Source organism: Agelaius phoeniceus, chromosome 9 (assembly GCF_051311805.1).
Source record: "Agelaius phoeniceus isolate bAgePho1 chromosome 9, bAgePho1.hap1, whole genome shotgun sequence".
NCBI classification, from domain to species: domain Eukaryota; kingdom Metazoa; phylum Chordata; class Aves; order Passeriformes; family Icteridae; genus Agelaius; species Agelaius phoeniceus.
Genome location: NC_135273.1, coordinates 24,483,490 through 24,502,912, shown reverse-complemented (window position 1 = coordinate 24,502,912; position 19,423 = coordinate 24,483,490). Strand labels below are relative to the sequence as shown.

At 40.7% G+C, this 19,423-nt stretch overlaps 1 protein-coding gene across 6 annotated transcripts in view; it reads right to left on the bottom strand.

The window, feature by feature from the left end:
* Positions 1-18,729, bottom strand: part of RET (ret proto-oncogene) — an 83,223-nt gene extending 64,494 nt beyond the window's left edge. Inside the window, exons 1-4 of one of the 6 annotated variants that reach the window (XM_077183287.1) lie at positions 18,700-18,729; positions 18,083-18,170; positions 17,884-17,976; positions 16,232-16,564 (exon numbers count right to left, since the gene is read on the bottom strand). In XM_077183287.1, coding sequence (XP_077039402.1) covers positions 16,232-16,277 — 46 coding nt within the window. In that variant the 5' untranslated portion in view covers positions 16,278-16,564; positions 17,884-17,976; positions 18,083-18,170; positions 18,700-18,729. Of the gene's footprint in view, positions 1-16,231; positions 16,680-16,941; positions 17,079-17,106; positions 17,225-17,536; positions 17,646-17,883; positions 17,977-18,082; positions 18,171-18,699 lie in introns of those variants that run through there. The other 5 variants (XM_077183288.1, XM_077183289.1, XM_077183286.1 and 2 more) reach the window with 5 other exon arrangements.
* Positions 18,730-19,423: the final 694 nt, after the last annotated feature.

Sequence of the window (19,423 nt, the reverse complement as noted above, 5' to 3'; positions counted from 1 at the left end):
AGCAGCCACAAATGCTAGTCTAGACATTTCAGCCACAGCCTCCTTCTTTAATCCTCTCTGGCTCATATCTGCATGCACTAGGCTGTGATCATCCACATGGTTTTCTTGGCAATTTGGATCTCTCAAGGAACCTGGCCTGAATATTGCTCTAGAAACACCCAGTGCAGCTTTACTTATAAAAGTGATTAATTGAAGACTCTAAGCTGTTACTACCTTGAATAGGAAATAAAATGTCACTCAGCAAGCCACAAATCATGAAAGCTGCCAATAAAAGCACCTGAACCGTACAAGACAGAATCATGCAAGCCTACTATCTGTAAAAAAAAGTGCATCCTTGCAACAAAATAATACCAATTACTTGTTTTATTAAACAGCTATAAACTTTGCAGACAATAACTGATTTTGTGCAAAATATCCTTCCCTGATTTATCATGGATAATAAGCTTGTGAATGCAAACATTCAGACATTTTTAATTTTATTATTTTTTTCTTAAGGGTGTGAGTCATAAGGATTGATCCAAGCCCTCTGAAGGCAGCAGTGCTTGTCAATGTTTGGACAAAATTTAAACTCTTTTTGGTAGTTGCCTATCTTATCTCCCACTAGGTCATTTATTTATTTACTTCCCCCCTCTTAATAATTTAATACACTGACAGCAAGGAATTGCTTAATTCTCCAGTAAGACATTGACTTTGCAAGGGGTAAACGAAGCTAATTAATTCATTTAGTAAAACTTACTTGTAATGGCAATACATCTATCATAACAAGAAGATTTTATCAAGCACACTGACTATTAGCTTGTAAAGAAATACTGTAAAATAAAAGCAGTCTTGCTGGCACATTGTATTGTCTTCCATAAGGTGTTTGCTAAACAGAGCAGCTATATTGTGATAGTAGATTTCACTGTAAATCTGTTTCTCTCATCAGTGTTGTTTTCTCTATTTTCCATAAATCTCTTTTGCATGTGGCAGCATAGGAAGAAAAAAGCACTTCAGTAAGGCAACTCCTACTCTCCTTTACAATTTCTCTGGAGGGATAGCATAGAATATTTGTTTTCTTTATGTCTGACAGACCTTATATAGAAATAAATAATGTATGTAGCACGTATAAGATATACTGTATGTAGCGTGCTAAAATGTGCATCAATTTATCACATGCAAGCTACCATGCTTCCACTTTTTCACAGTGGGAATGGTACACAACAATCATTAACAGAGCCTGCCCTACATGGATCTTGCAGCTTTCTAATAAATCAAATGGCCTGGTGAAGAAAGATATCTTAAGTTACATTGTTCTCAGGAAATTAAAAATGCTTCACAGTACATGACACCTATCAAGAGCTGTGAATAAGTATAATCACAGTCTAACAAAACCAATCTACTTCATAATTTTTTATAGTGCTTTTGACTGCCATACCTAAATACTGTCTAAGTAAATTATTTCTATACTCAAGGATTAAGAGTGGCTGTAACAGAGGAATCTGGTCTTTCTCCTCCATCTCCAAAGCTCTCCAGAGCACAGGGATGTCTTTAAATCTGTCTTGGACACAGTGTTTCCTAATGTTTTTTAGAACATTTAAAAAGTGGGTTGCTCCTGTTTCCACCCAGTCTTTTTACTGCCCATATTTCCCCATGCAAACAGTCTGATCCAGAGTTTTCATGTGTTTTGCTCAAGGTCTTGCAAGATGCCTTGCTCCAGAAGAACGCAGTAAATGAAAAGGTAATGCTCTTGACTTAACAGGAATGTTTGCTTGATCCCACTCCTCCATCTGCAGAATATAATGTCATTTCTTTGAAGCAGCTAATAACAGGAACAACAATCTGTCAACCACAACAGCAAGATTTTACTTAGCAGAAGCAACCCCAGGTAATGAACAGGAAGCATGGATGGAACTGCCATGTGAAGAGAGCCAGATAGATACAGTTTGTTTCTGAAAAATAAGTAACTCTCTGAAATATCCTTCCATGACTTGTTATTACATTAGATTTTTCTTGTTCCCTTGCTGCAGCTGTCTTTAACAAGAAAATTTTAAAAAAGCAAACACAGGTGTTTACCCAAGGATCAATTCACCTGCTGTTCCTCTGCTCCACCTGGCCCTGTCGCTCAGTACCTGGCCCAGCCGTACAGCTGGGATGACTCATCTCTGCACAAGAACCTTTCTACATCATCTATTTTCAGGGCTCTGGTGCTGCAAAAGGAGAAGGAAGGATAAAGACCTTTCTTAAATACCACTTCATTTATCTACTTTACATCACGCTTTTACCTCTTTTGAAACAGCAAAAGCACAGTGGCAGAAACCTCCAGGCTTCTGAATGCCAGGCTAATGTGCAATTCACCCCCCTGTAATGAAAGCCATCATAATTCATGGGCATCTGCATCATCCTCCCCCAGATAACAATTTACTGAAGCAGCAAAAAGGAAAGAGATTTCCAAGTTTGTTGCAAAATTTCAGATCCGTGTTTGAGTGGAGTTGATGGATTTCCAGAAGCAGAGTGGAGTGCTCTGCTTTGAATTAGCCATTATCTTTTACATCCCTCCATGTTTCCTGTCATCACAAAAGAAGATGAGTTACCCTTTAACTTACTGCAGAATAATCTCTGACTACCAGCAAAGGGGTGGTTAGTGCTATTGGCAAGGATGATTTAGGAGACAATTTCAAAGTTCAGCTAACTATAAAAACAGAAGTCATAGTAAAAGAGCCTCATTCATTCTGCATACTGAGTGTGAGGGAAGCAGGGCTTAATACCACAAGTGCTGGGAGATGTGACAGTGTGATGCAAAACGGCAGTTTCTCACTTTCTCCCCTGACAAATGCATCCAGCTCTGCTGACAGGAATTGGTGTTCTTCAACCACTGCTAAAAAATAATATATTAGGTATGACATCAGTGCCCAGACCAGATCTGACAGGCCTAAGTGTATGAAGAGGAAATCCTTACCTTACAGATCCAGCAGAATAATTCTGACTTCACAACTTCCATATTTAAACAAACCAAGTAACCTAACAGCTGCAGACAGGATATATTCTGACAAAGGCTTGATTCTAAGCTTATTTTTTAAGCCTCCTATAATGAAAATGTCCATTGTTTCAGAAAGTTACAAGTCCTTTTCTGTGCTTAAATAGCAGCAAATTCCCTCCAGCTACCTGACAGTCAGAAGCTTTTTTTACTTTTACTTTTTTCTTCAACTTGTTATTTTTACACATGCTTATATACATATAAATATATACGTATAATTGAGTTTTTTCCCCAAAAAATGAAAACCCTCTCAAAAAACAAAGACAGGAAGTAGCAGTTGTGTATTCAAAATTGTTTAACAAATTTTTTTATGGAGGATTGTCACAAGAGGAGTTCCCAGCATTTTGTATCACTGTTTATCTCTCAATCCTCATCGCCTTCTTATGACAAAATACATGTTTATCATCAAGGCTTTAATTGCAAGCACTACTGAAACAGCTGTTTAATAAGGCATCTTAGATCTTTACCATGGCTTACAGTCCATCAGAAACCTACAGCTCAAAAACCAGTGATCAAAAGGTAACTCATTTTCCCATGGATATTCAGCTGCCAGAGGCACAATACAGAAACACTGACATTGAGACAAAGACCACCACCATATGTCAACCATGTACTGAAGGAAACCACAGTTGAAAAGTACCACCCCAGAAAGAGAAAACCCAAATAAACTTGGGTATATTTATCTGTGTACTTGATGGTAAGTAGACTCTTAATTTCATAATGAGAAACACAGACTCCTGAAAATGCAAAGCGCCTTATAGGTACCTGATTCTCCACCAGCATTTGCAAAATAACAGGAACATTATTTAGGGAGATAAAAATCAGCAAAACAGTCCATGTGGCTTATTTAATTTCCAGGATACTCATTTTATGTCACTCTGCAACTTCACACTTCATCTATCACCATACCAACATCTTGTTATAAAAAAATACCCATGGATACTTAAAACAGTAAAACGAAAAATTTCTGTGTGCTACTCTGATGGTAGGACTGCTAAGTGATTTTTGACTAGGGCTTAAAGACCTTGTTAAATACTGACCTAACTCTGGGCAGAGATCACTATGCCCATCACAGGCCACTTGTTCCCACAACAATCCAAAATCGTTTACCCAGACAACTCTACAAAAACATCAGCAGTGAGAAAGCTGCCAATGACCACACATAAACAACTTAAAGATTTCAGTGGTAATGTCTCATTGAGATAAAGGGAACAATCCCTCACTCCTACAGTTTTTCTTCCAAAGCGATTTGCAAACTCTGGAATTGTCACTAAATGTGCTTTTCATGACTTGATGTTGGGAAAAGTCACCATGGCAAAAGGAATGGAAACTAAGTCCCATTGTGCTCTCCAGAAGTAAGTATAGTATCTTGAAATGAAAAAAAACCAAAACTCTACTATTATTAATAGTGACAATTGCATTCTTGTTTTAATTATTTTACAGTCCCCAGGTTACCTGAAATCTAGGTGAGAAATCCATCCTCATTAAGTAATGCTAGAAAAAACTATGACCCCATTAAACACAGAAGCGAACCATTATCTGAAAATCTTGCCCATTCTGCTTTTGACAGTACTTTTACATTAACAGTTTCCTGTTTTTCCTAAGCTTCAGTCTGTTTTCATTCATCCAATAAAACGTATAAGGAACAGAAAAGAAACAAGCATTTTAACACTCACTTTGCTGAAATTTCCCCAGGCAAACAAAACAGGTACAGAAGCTGGAATGTAGCAGCTGAATTAATTTCGTTGTGGTTTTTCATTATTTTAATTTCTTATCTAACTGACAATTTTTTAGAGCTCATTCTTTCTAAATAGGTTTATATTTTGGAACTCTAGTCAATCCTAAATCCATGTGGACATTTGACAAAAAAAGGTACAGGCAGGCCTTTGCACAAAAGGCTTCAGTGTTGTTACCATTTTGGCAATATACTCCCCGATCCAGGGGTATATCTACACCCATTACCTGGCAGTATCTAAGGGCAGTCATAATTAAAATTGTTAGAAAGAGTTGTCTAGTATGAAAAGGCAAAAATGAGGTTCTGCACTTTTTCCGAATCACCTCTTCCATGATATTGCTCCTTCCTATCTTCTTAATGAATGCAAAAAAGAGTGAAGGCTTAATGTTTGCATTCTATTGCGAGACAGATTGGACTCACAGCTATTCAAAAGTTACACGTGGAAAAAAATCCAAATAAAACATTCCTCCCAGACAAAATCACATGCCTAAACAATCACAGATGCTGTGACAGTGTCTGCACTCTCTATCAGGACATTTGGAAAGGTAATCACGCACCCAGTGCAATTTCATCTGCAATGGCAGTTCCACACATTTGTAACTTGCTGTCCAAACGCCAGAAAAGGTGACAAGGCAACAATTCTGCTTCAAATCAAGACTATCTAGGATTGAGTTTAGTCCTTGGAATGGAGGAACAATAGTCTTTTTCTTCTTCATAGTGATTTCCTCTGTCTTTCTCACATTCAGAGCGGGATAATGTCATGCTGGCATATAGAGAGTAAACAAAAATCTTCTAAGAATGGGAAATAGGATAACATTATAGGATTGCACCATATGCCCCTGGAGTTTTGTGAAACACCTTATCACCAGCTCCTTCCAGTGGAGGAGACCAGTGCTGCCAACCAACAGTAGCTAAGTATCTCATGTCCCAAACCCCATTTTAAATTATGCACATTGAAACAAACATTTAAATTGAAAATGGAAAACTAAAATGAATGCAGTGGAAGATGCTAACTATGAAATAGAACCAACAGTAGAAAAATACAAGCTGCATTTCTTCAAAGTTCAAAATCTAACAAAGCATTGCATTGATAAAAGGAAGAGTTCTCAGCAGCTCATGTCAAAGACAGATAAATGGTCCTGGCAATTGCAATTTAGGATTCAGGGTAGAAAATACTGAAAGTAGAGTTATAATCCCAGTACTAATTTTTTTCATGGTCTCTCTGCAATCATTAAATTCTCATTTAACAAGAACTGCCTACCAAATCATAAATCCAGTTTAGCTCCTGAGAAAATGGATCCTCAAATCCTGTCTCTACTTCAACAAACACCATCACTCCAATGCATTTCATTTTTTATCTGAAGAGAGCAGCACTCTTTACTCTTCTCAGTGACAAGGTTAGGCCATATGTACACAGACTTTTTCAAGGCCTTAATTGGAAACGCTCAGTGGCAGTGTGAGGTCCCAGCTCACAGCCTGGGATTTGAGAATGCTGAGCATGGAATTAGAAATTGATTTTTGAGAAGACAAAGACCACCATATATCAAATACATCCCTGGGGATATTCTGAAAACCAGAAACTCCAGAAGCTCGTCCTGACATCAAAGGCATCTAACTCCTGTCTATTCAGCTGTTGATGATTAACAATATAAGTATTTTGATATTAACTCTCAAGTTACATTAACTGCAGACTAAGTCATCATGATCTCATAAGGAGCCCTGATTGACCAAACACCAGACATTAGCTTCAGCAGACATACAAAGGCTGCATTTGTCCTGTTTTTAACACCCTGAGCACAAAACCGTAAGAAGATGAAATCAAAAGTTTCCAAGAGATGTCATCTAACTCATCCAAGGTAGGATTGATTATATATAACCAACATGAACACACTGCTGTCCCACCTGTTCTTAAGATATTCCAAATGAAAAGAAACCCCACAACGACTGCAGACAAAAATCCTTGTAGCTCCCTGCTCCCAAAATGTTTCCCTAATATCCCTTGCTATGTCCCAAGTTTTAGTTTCCACTATTACTCAATTTCCACCAGTACTTCCACCTTTGTAATATTTCAGCTTAAACTGAAAAACCTGAACTCTGTGCTTTCTCAATTGTCTTTGTAAATAAATATTGCCACTCACTTATATTTTTCTTCAAAAACAGCGTTTCCTAAATTTCTTGTTGTTATCCTTTGCATTTCAAGAAGTATGAAAACCAAAATGCACCATTCAAAACTGCATACTGCCAGGGATCATCAGGAAATTAACTACTGTGTCAGGTATAACTCTATGTAGTAACTCTTACATTATCTTACATACCATTACCAAGGTTTACCAGGGAAAGGAGAAAAAATCTTTCGTCATAAGGACTCTTTAGCAACAGAACATTTTATAAAATAAGTAAAAGTCTTTGCTACCAGTCTTATTACACTGACAAATGTTACTACTATAATCAATCTAAACTGAGTTTTTGATGAGCAATCTAAGTATTTAATTAATGTACATTTCCTTTATTGTCTCCTGGAAGTTGTATTTAGGACAAACATATTCTGAATGGCCAAAGTAGAGACTTGCACAGATTCATCCTCTTTTCTTTCTAACTGCCAGGTACTAAGGATGGCTCTGCCATGATGCCAAAATTGCCTGTGCAAAGACAGAGAACAAAATTTTTCCAATAAACTAAAAAAATCACACCCAACTTCACAATGCCAGGAAAACAAGGATTTAAGAAATTATTGGAAAAATTATAAAAACGCAACTAAAAATAGCCTACGGCAGCTAGATTGAAAAAAAAAAAAAAAAGGTGGAGGGGCAGCATCAAAAAGATAAGTAAAACCCTGGGCTAATATTGCTTATTTTCTTTAGACATTTACTGCCCTAAAACCTTCGGTCCAACTTTAATTTCAAATTTTATTAGACTAGAATCTAAGAAAATAAGTAGTTAAAAAAGACCCTTTTTCAGACAACAGGCTCACTTCAATGCCACAGTAAGAAAAAATAAGGGTGATCTATCACAGTCTCTAAGGATGATCCTGTTTGTTTTTAAATCTACAGAATCTAAGTTTAGAAGGTTTGGGCTTTGTCTCCTTTTTTAAATAATAAAAATCTGCAAAATAAATATTATAAACTCTCTCACTAGCCAGAAAGTCCCCAGCAAAGCAATTTAAGACAACTTTTCTAATCTTCACAAAGGCAAAAGTTTACCAAAGCAATAAAATGGTTTAAAATGCCTTCTCATCTAGTGCGTGTCAGCAATGCTGAATTGAAATGTGCAATAAAATTTATATTACAGCCATATTGTTTCCCCTTCATTACTTTAAAACATTTATGTATGTGTATGTTCAAACCCAAAATTTAAACACTCCCATTGCTTTTTTGGTCTCATATTAGCAATTGGGATGAGCCATTTTACACAATCATCATCCTCAGTCCTTTTTACTTCACTGGCATCCAAGAGCTCAGCTAGAGAAAGCTCTACCCAGAATTGCTGAAAAGCAGTAACAGACAATCATCTTTTTTTTTTTTAAATATTTGTTCCTGTATTTCTCTCCAAAGACACACTGTGACTATCAAAATACAAATGGGGCACCCAATACATAAATCACAGTTGAAAGGTAGCAGAGGCAAGCCAAGGTAGCATCCAGAAAGCGTTGCCAAAAATCTACAGCCCAGAGAAACAACAGTCCTACAGAAAGGCTCCAGGGCATCTCCCCTGGTCTAACTGAGGAAAGTTAAGACTACTAAGGCTACTCATTAAAACACACACAGAACTTGGATGATGCACCTCAGAGCCATCTCAATGGTTAGACAGCACACACCACAAAAGGGGAACTTGACATCCAATGGGAGCAAAGAGAAATCTGGCCCCTGAATGTACTGCCAGAGAGTTCTAACTTTGGGAACTGTGCAATTATTTGATACAGCAGTCTCACTCTAAAATGCTTTGCTGATGCAGGATAAACTAAGAATATGTCTGAGTAATTCAGAGATGTCAGAAGGATCCACTTAAGTGTTTTACAAAATTTTGACTCCTCACTGCAGGGGCCAAAGCAGCAGTCTGTTTTGTTAAAAATCAGCGCTGGATACTTTCTCCAAAGGTCCTATCAGAACTCCCCAATCATCACAGTGCAAATTTCACATGGCAGCCAATGCCCTCTACCCAAATCCACTCTCTTCCACTACTCCCGATTTTAATTTTTGCGGGTTTTTTCCCTCTGAAAAACAAACTTCTTTTCCCACTAAAATAAAAACTTGAGGCCTTTGCTTGATGAGAATTCTTTGGATTCTTTCCTTTCCCCTCGCTGTTATTCAGATTTCATGAACACTTACAGTCTTGCACACCACAGTCTGGCAATAGAAATGCATTCATGTAATTTTCTAGTGTCTACTTTTATCCTGTGTAAAAGAAAGCCTGATTGCTGTGCTAGAGTACATAGACATTTCAAACCCTCTGGTCTTCTGAGATGACTGACTGCCATAAATGTATGTATTAATCATGCTACACTGGCCATTCCCATTCAAATAGACATAATTAATCTAATTTTTATAAATCAGCTTTTTAAAGTCATAAATTGTTATGGGCTAAATTTCAGTAAACAATAGCTTTTATTTAACTTTGTTACATTTTATTTGCATTAATGCAAATTATTACTCTCCTTCTTGACCAAACAGCCGGAACACTGGTGGTCAGTACCTTCCTTCCAAATGCACAGCAGCAACACACAGAGCTACTTTTAACACGAGGCAAGTTTTAAGCAGCACAGTGGCAGGAGTGGAAAGAGAACCTAGAGAACCAAATCCATTCTCAGCATCTTGTGAACGACTGATATTTTTTACATCCTTTTTGGTGTCTACTTTTCCATGTCTACTTTAAGATGATAGGGTATGGAAGGGCACCTCATCAACAAAGACAAAACATTTCCAGAAGCCAACCAGTGCAGAAGTATCACTTCTTAAGGTAATACTTCCTTTGACTCCTCTCAAGGGAGTCAAAGGAAGCTGCTCTACATCATCTTTATTAGGGGCCAAACTGAAAGTATCAGCTCTTTATGCAGGAACAGTAGAGAACTACCCAAACTTCTACTACTCCCAAATCCAGAGAAAGTATTGCTTGTGTCTTTAAGCCACTGGGAGATTTAAGTCTCATCTCCAAGACCCCTGAGAATGGCACTCACAGGAACACAGGATGCCTGCTCTAATTCAGTGGCAAAACTAGCCTTGTAAGGGGCTTTGGGGATATGTGAAATTCTGGTCTACTCACGTCAAAATGAATCTTTCCATTTCACAAGTGAAAAGAACAGATAATGGAATTGTCCCTATCAGAAAACTTGGTGCCTCTGAATTAGGAGAAAAAGCTAGATTTAATTTTATTATCTGAGATTGAAATTTGTCTCACTTAGAAAAAAGCCATAATGGACATTAAAAAAAAACAAAAAACACAACCAAAACACAACCACCCATTACAGCAACACAAGCAACTTTGTTATATCAGTTAAATATATTGTTTAATTAGTTTTCTAAATGCATACACTGAAAAGCCATTAGACAGCCATTAGGAGTAATACATCCATTTTCTTTTTACAATCACCTGATTTACAATCAGCCAAATTTCTAAACTAATTCAGTCAAACAACATTTCTGGCACAATTACCCCAGCAAAGTTTCCAATTCTCTTTTTTGACTGCAATCACTGTAATTTTCCCTTAGGCTCTAAAGCGCTGATGATCATCTTCGTTTCAGCAGATTTACAGAGCATCTCTTAGGTTAAAATGTTCCTAGCATGTTTACGGTCTCATTTCAAGATCCAGAAATCTGAAACCATTTAGCCATCTTTATGAAGTAATCTTTAAAAAAACCAGCTTTGTGTTCTCCTTATGTGGGGAAAAAAAGAGATGGCTAGAGACAAATTTTAAAAAAATCCTAAGCTCCCAAAGGATCAAAATCCATCTGGTTTTTCACACCTCAGCTGACTTCCTATTTTGTTAAAAAAAATTTCTTAATAACTTTATTAATTAGCAACATATCTACATGAAAACTTGTTAAAGGGCTCATAATGACTTTGCCAAAACATTGCAGATTATCTCAGTATATCTCACAGAAAAAAGAAAAAACCACATTGTAAAAATAAAGCCTTTCAATAGATTTCATTCTACAGCTTCTCCAATGCTATTTTTCATTGATGCTTTATCACTCTAGAGATTCTGTAAGGTTTCCCATTGTGTTTCCCTACGTTCCATCAGCTCCAGTATCACCCAGTTTGGAACTGCATTAGTCAATCAACAAGGCACATGATATTCTAAGGATAAAGTAACTGGTGGTGGTACTTAACAGAAAACTAAGAGAGAGAGTGTGAGGCAATGAGCAAATGTGTAGCACAGCTGTCAATTGAATTTGAACCCTGATCTAACCAAACTAATATGCAAACCTCAAATCTGTCCTTCTCTCGCAGTAATTGCTGTATTTATCCTTGCAATGCTTCAGTTGCTTGCTTTCGAAAATATAAGACAGTTACCAAAAAAAAAAATCATCTGGAAAATAAACAATTCCAAAGTTTCTTTAGAACATTTTGGTGAATTTTAAGCTTTGCTTCTGCCAAACCAAACAAAAGTAGAAAGCAAGAGCTAAGAACAGATCGCAGCATGAACGTGCCTCAATCCTGGAAGAAGATGCTCTTAACATCCACCCTGCTCCCACAGGGAACCACCACCTGTGTTCATGTAAGTTTTGCAATGCTCCTGAAACAAATACCCACGCTCAATAAGTAATGTCAGGCAATTTTTACATTTCAAAACCAAGAGATAATTGCAGTCCATCACCAGCTGGCACCACTTACAGCTCTGCCGGAAAGCTGAAGGATGCCAATGTCTGAACAAAGCAAACGCTCTCCTCACCACAGACAGGCTCTAAATGACCTTTACACAACAAGGCTCTCCAGAAAACACCAAGCTTCTTTAGTGTGGATTTCTTCCAACCCATGGCCTATCTGTGTTTGCTAGGTTGCTTTATGGGAGAGAAAGCAGCCCGGAGGAGCAGTACCAGCAGTGCCAAGCCAAGCATGAAAGTACAGCAACAAGTGAACAAATCCTCTCCCTCCTGCCAGGGGCCAAACTGGGGAAAAGGGAAAAAATTAAAATTAACAAAACAAATGTGTTTGCACCAGCCAGTCTGTCATTTCAGTTAAAAAAACAAAAATGTAAGAGACTGTGACATGACACAGAGATGGAAAACTGATGGTGGGCATGCTACTGAATATGCATCTTGCATTCAGGTGCTGAACCCACACTGTTGTTCAGACTGACTGCTGATGTTAATACTATGAGAAATCTTGTCTGTTAATCAAAGACTAACAAATGAGCTTTAAGCATTAAAATGCTGGCTTTTTGTTATCTTCGTATTCATTTCCTTTATACTGTTTCCATGATAGTAGCAAAATCCTTGAATGAAGCCAAGGACCAAGGCTGCAACTGACTGGCAGAAATAATCAAGCCAACGACACCTTGAGAAGGCAGCACATAACAATGAGAAAGGAACTAAATATTACACAAATATGGATCCAATTAGCATGAATTTTAAAAAAACCCAACACAGTAAATTACTTTCTGTGAAAGGGAAAACGCTGCAGGAGGTGAACTTCACTGCAACATTTCCTTTGTGAAGAAACTAGAAGGTGAAGGACCTGACAATGGGAGTAAAATGATTGGAGACACAAAGCCTAGAGGGCCACAGAGAGCTCAGGCTCCTTCCTTGGTAGGAGCACTGGGATGAATCCTGGTGAGTGCTGTGCAAGTGAAGCAGCACTTTCGCAGTCCAATGCAGGCAGCTGCAGGTGACCAGAGACAGGACAAGTGCCACCTGGGGAAGAGCCAGAAGGTGAGATGATGAACCTCTGGGCAGAGAAAAACAACAAAGTAGGAAGGAACCAAAGCATTGTGATTAATACTCCTTTTCCTATCAAAAAGACCAGCAAGGTGTGCAACTCCCACATAACTCTGATCTTTCCTGATTAGGACATATAACATCTAATGAAGTGCCTCTCATGGTCCTCCACAGATTCCCTTTGCCCACAGTCAGGGTTATAATAAAACAGAATAATTTTTACTTTACAATGCAAAATCCTGATCATATATTATCTGACAGATAACTGTTTAAAGAAAACAGGCATACAAATTATGTCTGTCTTAGCCAGTTCCTGGCAAAAGTCAATGAATGGTCTGTGCTCTGCCATTTGACCTGATCAGCACTGGTTTGATCTAAAAGCATGAGCACACAGGAAATCTTGAATTTGACAGAATCACATAGGTATTCTTTTCCTAGAGAAAGCACCCATTTTCTATCATGAAATACAAATATTATGTGAAATTATCCACACTTGGGGGAAAAGAATGTCAGAAGAATATCTGCAGTTGGTCTGCCCTTGATCTGGATGCATGAGTTGAGCCTGGGCTTGCTCTAAATTGTAACCAGTCAAAACATTAGCAGCAATCCTAGCAGCAGGGAAATGCACTGTAAGAATCGATCCCAAACAGTCCATAAATGAGCATCAGAACTAGTACATTCACCAGAAGTTTTATATCACAGTCAATAAAATAGGAAAAAAGTTTGAATAATCTGCATTCAAGAGCACATCATTGAAATAGGATCCCTATTATTTCCATGAGCAGGTTTCCCTTCAATTTTAAAAAATTTGCATAGTGTAATGCTTACAAACTGTGTTTTATTCACTGGAAAGAAATCCTCGTCAACAGTATTCCCTTTAATGACAAAAAATTACTTTCCAGACAAGACAATCCTACCAAGCCTTTCCCACGGGCACTCTTTTCTACGTTTAACTGAACAAGGTCCTGCTCTGAGATCAATGAGCTTTCAGAATCAAAACTCCAGCATCAAACAGCCCAGCAGCATGATAGGCAAGTAAACACCCTGAAGTCCTACAACTGACAAGGTGTAAAACTTTTGAAAAAGACATGTGTATACTCCATAATAAAACCCTGAATTTCTTTTAATTGGTAAAAGACACAGAAGCCTTAATTTGGGAAGAAACATTCCTTTTATTTTTTCTATTTCTAGGCTACTGCACGGTAAGGCCAGTGCCTGCAGGAGACCCACACGTTGCCTGTGGTGCAAAAGCGCCAAGGCTGCGCCTTTCTGCTTCAGAACAAATGGTCCAGTGTGCTTCCTGCAGCCCGCCAGTACAAAATTACCAAATCTAATCCTTTCCACTAACAGCACGCTCACCAGATTGACTATGCCAGCTCACTCAGTCAAATGCCTTTGGGGTTGTTGTGAGCACGTGTTTTATGAACTACGGCCGTTCTAAGCTTTCCAAAACCTTTAGATAAACCAAAGATGTACCCACAGCAATTGAGTGCAAGGGTATCCCTGCAGGTTAACTTCGGGTGGCAGCCCTCTATGATGAGGTCTTGCCCAGCTGAAAGAGATTCCTGCACAACACCTGGCAAGAGCATGTCAGTTACCAATGAAGAATCCCTGGCTCTTCCCCCAGGATGGAGCCCACTGAAGTTTCACTGAGCTCCCCCACCAGGGGAATGCACCATGACTCCTAAGAGAGCTGTGTTTCTAAACTGGAACTCTGTGCATGCAGGGGCTTTACTACTACCTCCAAGAGATAACACTTCATCGTAGCCCTGCTGTAAAATCAGCTCTTATTGCATAAAAGCTAATTAGTGTCACACACCTAAACAATGTGAAGCAGTGTTTCTCTATCAACAGACACCCATAGACTATTGCTAATACACTGGACTTCTTGAAATAACTAGGAAAACAATTACCCTAAAATGTGGGCATAAATGTACACAACTTTTCTTCACCACAGTTTTAGTAGAAACTAACAGGAACCAAATATTAAGCCTCAGTAGTCAAAGCTGACAGCATAAGCAAAATATTTGCAACTTCAAATATAAGCAAGGAGTACACAAAAAAAAAAAAACCTACTTGGCAGCCTACTCTACCCAAATAAATTAGCTCCTGTAATATTCCTCCAAATATATTTTTGGCAGATCTCAAAGTTAACAATTTAGGGCTACATTTAATAAAAAAAGTCTTTGAAACTATTTCCAACTGCTGAGATCTGATATTCAGAAAGGTTTAGATATCTGTCTTCAGTAGAGAGAAACCCTCTCCCATCTGAGAGTTTCAGAATGAAATTCATGTAAAGTTGTACAACTAAAAGTAAAATCAAATGGTGGTCCAACTGAAAGGGAAATACGGCAGGAAAAAAAAGAGCACCATTTGAGAGAGCAGCTCCGGAGTTCCTAACACCAGCTAGTTCAGATGCGCAATAACCTGGGGTATCACAGCATGAATCAAAGAAACCTCATCTGTCCAGCTTAAACAGAAATCACGGGAAGTCATTTTCAAGCAAATGCACGTGAATCATTTTGGCTAATGAAAACATACCCCTCAAGCTGAAGAACTTAGGTAAATTACATTTCTCCTAATTCTGCCAAAAACATTAAAGAAAATGGATTTGCCAAAGATAAAAGCAAAGTAGGCATGATAGATCATCCATTAGCAACACAAGTACGGCTAATTCTTCCTGACAGTGAAATGTCTTGGGATACAACCCACTTTATTTTTTTTTACTAGATGTGTGTTTAGATGCAGTATATCCTACACATTTTATCTCCTTATATCCTAGACTTCACTGCTAGTGAGATTTTACAAAGATCAGGCCCTAACAACAACATATTAAGTAAAGAAAAAATGTGAACAACTGAAAGTATTTTAGCACAGCAAAGAAAAATAATTTAAAAAAATTAAATAGGAGCTGTATAATCTCTGCAAGTACAAAAAGTAGTATAAAATAGTGCAAATTAATGCAGTCAACCTGAATTAATAACAAGAAGGAAAACATCACATGCTTATGAAGAACCACAAGGGCAGAATTGATACTGCACTCTACTCACTGTTAGACCAACTAGTGAACTAGTTTGGGCTTTACTTTTTTTCATAAATGCATTTTTTAATGTGCAAGGTTGTACTGCATTCTCTAGCATACAACTTTGTTTTATTCATTTAAACGTCAGAAATCCATCAGCAAACAAAGCCATATGGAAGAAAAAGAGATATAATGGATTTTCTGTTTGCTTTAGAAACTTGACATCTGTGGATAGCATCATCTAAGTTACAATCCAATCACTATTCATATTCTGGTCATTTTCATTTACCAATCCAAAACGCATTTTATCTGATGATACAAAAAGCTCTGGGAGTGGGACAGCAGAGAAGAAATCGTGTTTTAAAAACTTAAAATGGGAATATAGTTTAATATTTTCCCTTTCACATCATAAATTCAGAGAAAAACAAACTCACATCTGTTCTAACTTAGCTTTTAAAAAACGAAGAAAACGTATCAGGATCATTTCTATCTTGTCTGTATTTGTGGCAAGATTTTCGGAGCCGGCCCGAGCCGCTGGTGGCACCTGAGCTCCGCAAAGTTCCCGGGGGGCCGGGCTCGGCGGTACTTACCCCCGCAGAGCAGGAGGAACCCGGCTGTCCGCGCCGCCGAGCGCATCTTCCCCGCGCTGCTGCGGCCCCGCCTCGGCGCTCCGGGCAGCACCGGCCGGGCTGCCGGACGCTCCGCGGGCTCTCAGTCGGGCCGGCCCATGGCCCGGGCCGGCGGCAGCGGGCCGCGATGGGACGCACGGAGCCGGGCAGAGCCGGGCAGGGACGGGACGGCCCGCGCCGGGATGCTTCTCCGCCGGTCCTTCCCTGGGTGCTCCTGGGTCCGGTGCCGCCCCCGCCGCCACCGGCCGGGAAGAAAGCGCCTCGTTCCCTCAGCGGTGCCGCTCCTCTCGGGCTCTGCGGGGAAAAGCGAAGTCACGAGCGAAGCCCCCGCTCCGCCGCCGAGCCCCCCGCGCTGCCCGGGCGGCGGCACCGCCCGGCTCCGGCCAGCCCCCGGCCCCTCCTCCGCGGCCGCCGGGCCGCTCTGCCCGGGCCGCCCCGCCCGGCGGGCAGCCCCCGCCCCGCCCCGCCCGCGGAGCCTCCGCCGAGGGGCGCAGCGCCGGCCCCGCCCCGCGCATCCCCGCGGGCAAGGTGCGGGGCCGGGCGGCGGCACCGCGGTGTCCCGGAGCACCGGCCCGCGTCCCCCGGCCCCGCGGGCAGGAGCGGGGCGCGGGCGGGAGGAGCGGGAGGCGGCGGCTCGGGGGGAGGAAGGCAGGCGAGCCGCGCAAACACACCAGGTGCGAGACAAAGCGGGGACAGGCGCTGCGGCACCAGGATGTACCCGAGTGGCCGTCTTCCCTGTCAGCCGAAACACATTAAACGTGTTGAATAATTAATCCTTAGGAGAGGAGACAATTTTTGCTTGATGGTAGGAGGATGCTGTAGAAGATGTGCGCTACCTGGCAGGCAACCAAAGTAACCCGGAACGCACGCGTCCCGCTGAGCAGCGAAACGCCACTTTTAAACCGCAAGCGGGAGGGGGGTGGCTCTAACCGAGCCAAAGCTGAAATACGCCTTAACAGGTCGGGCTCGCCGAGAAAAGCGCTCCGAAAAAGCCGCCGCTCACAAACACCGCCCAGAGCCCCCGCTGCGCCGCTGCCGGCGCTGCCTCCGCCCGGCGGCCCCGCCGCAGCGCCCGGCCCGCCCGCGCCCTGCCCCGGCTGCCGCAGCCGCACCAGGCCCGCGGGCAGCCCCGGGATGGCGCGGGCACAGCCCCCCGGCACCCGCGGGCACCGCGCCCGCGCAGGCTCTGGAGGGGCCACAGCGACTGCCAGCTGGTACAAACCCTGCCCCTTCTCCCAGCGCCTCTCCTGTCAGGGCATCTCCAACCTGTCGAGGAGATGTTTTCCACTCCTCTCCCGAAAGCTGGTGCTGCTTCCTCACAGCCGCGCTGCTCCACAGATCTGGTCGTCAGGATTCAGACACAGATCAGCAGCTACAGCGTTCGGCTTCCCCAGCCTTCACACTCTGAAACGCCCAAGCAAGGTCAAGTAGAGACGCAGAGTAGATTGATACTCAGAGCCGTTGTACCCAGCAAGATTTGCTATAGATTATTTAAATAGCAGTCAAATAGGAAATTCTCTCTCTAGATTAGTAAGGACTCTTGTTTACAATACCTAGCACTTCAGGAGGCAAAGTATGAGAAATTACCCTATAGGAATGGTAAAAAAACTAACCTATTTTAACTTTTCTGTCAGATGTTCATCAAGTTAGATCTTCTTCCATGGTCTTCATAAGGCTTGGGAAAACAATAAGCCAAGTTGAAGCAACTAGAAGGGTAATAATGAATTTGAGATGAACAATAATGACCACCATTAATTAATTGCTTTTGAAGCTTCCTGTCAGATAGTATAAATTAAACTTTCAAGTACTTACGTGTCCAATGTTTGTGGGGCTTTTGCAAGTGCCTGAAAGAGGGAACTGAGAAGGTTACTTGGAAAGTCTCTGTGAACCAAAGGAAAGTCTATAGCAAAGAAAGCAACACATAAAACATTAACATTAAATCAATGCTTTGTGGAGAAATGTCTTACGTTAAGCTAAGCTTTATCTTAAATCATATTTAAAAGCTCGTGCAGTATACAAATCAATATTGATGCCATCTAAAATACACCACTATCATCTGCACTGATAAATGCCAGTTTTCATCCAGGACAAAGTGACTTCTTGGAAGAATTTCAAGGACTTACAATCTCTTCTGGCATCTCAGCGACTGAAGCCAAAGCTGTACTCTTCTGCCAGCTTCAGGCTCTGCTCCAGCACACTAAAACTGGTTTTAGATGCCATCATGTTCGTCATGCAAGGAACAGAATTAAGGTCACCAGAATAATTTTTTCATTTGATTTCCAGGCTTTTAAGCTAAGCAGTTTTATGTGTTTTTAGAGGACTGTAGCTAACTGTCAACCCAGGACACTGACACACAACACAGCTGGAAAAAACTGGACAACTTGGATGAAAACAGGACCAAATACAGGTGTCTTCTGTGTTCCACCTACTGTGGTCATGTCTCTCATATTAATGTAGTCACCATTCTTCCTGAAGCTTTATGGTCAGCAGTGGTATATTGAGGAAACATAGTTCATCCAGGAAACATAGCCTACCACAGAGAAGACAAAAATAACATAACTGCAGCATCTCTCAAACCCTGAAAAAGCCTATCAAAATGGAGGCATTTTAAATTTTCCACTTGAAATTCAAACTTCAGGAGAAAAAACTTAAACCCTTCCTGCCCAGCCTGGTTTCCACAACCCTGAAGAGTCCCAACACAGGCTGTGAACCATCTGCCCTTGAGTTTACATGAGCCATACAAGCCTATAGCAACCATCTCCTTCCAACAGCTAACTTCTGCTCTACTATGCATAAAATACACTTTCACGTCATTCACTTGGTTTCTTTGTCTGAAGGCCTTTTGAAAACTGAATGAAAAACACGGCTTGTAAATGGGGAATAAAAAAGCGAGGTGTCCTTAATTTCCCAGAAAAGCTCAAGCTTTGCAGTGACATCTCCCATCATTCTCCTAGCAGAAATACTTTGGATGTAAATCAACACTTTCCTGCAGGCTAGTGCAATTATGAAACTGTGGCTCATACTCCTTCTCTTCCCCACCCCCCCCCCCCCCCAAACTTTGACTCATTTATTTGGCACAGCAGGCTGAGCTATTAAATTATTGTAGGTTTTTCTTTTATAAAGGCACCCTGAGATGTCTCGATACAATAATGC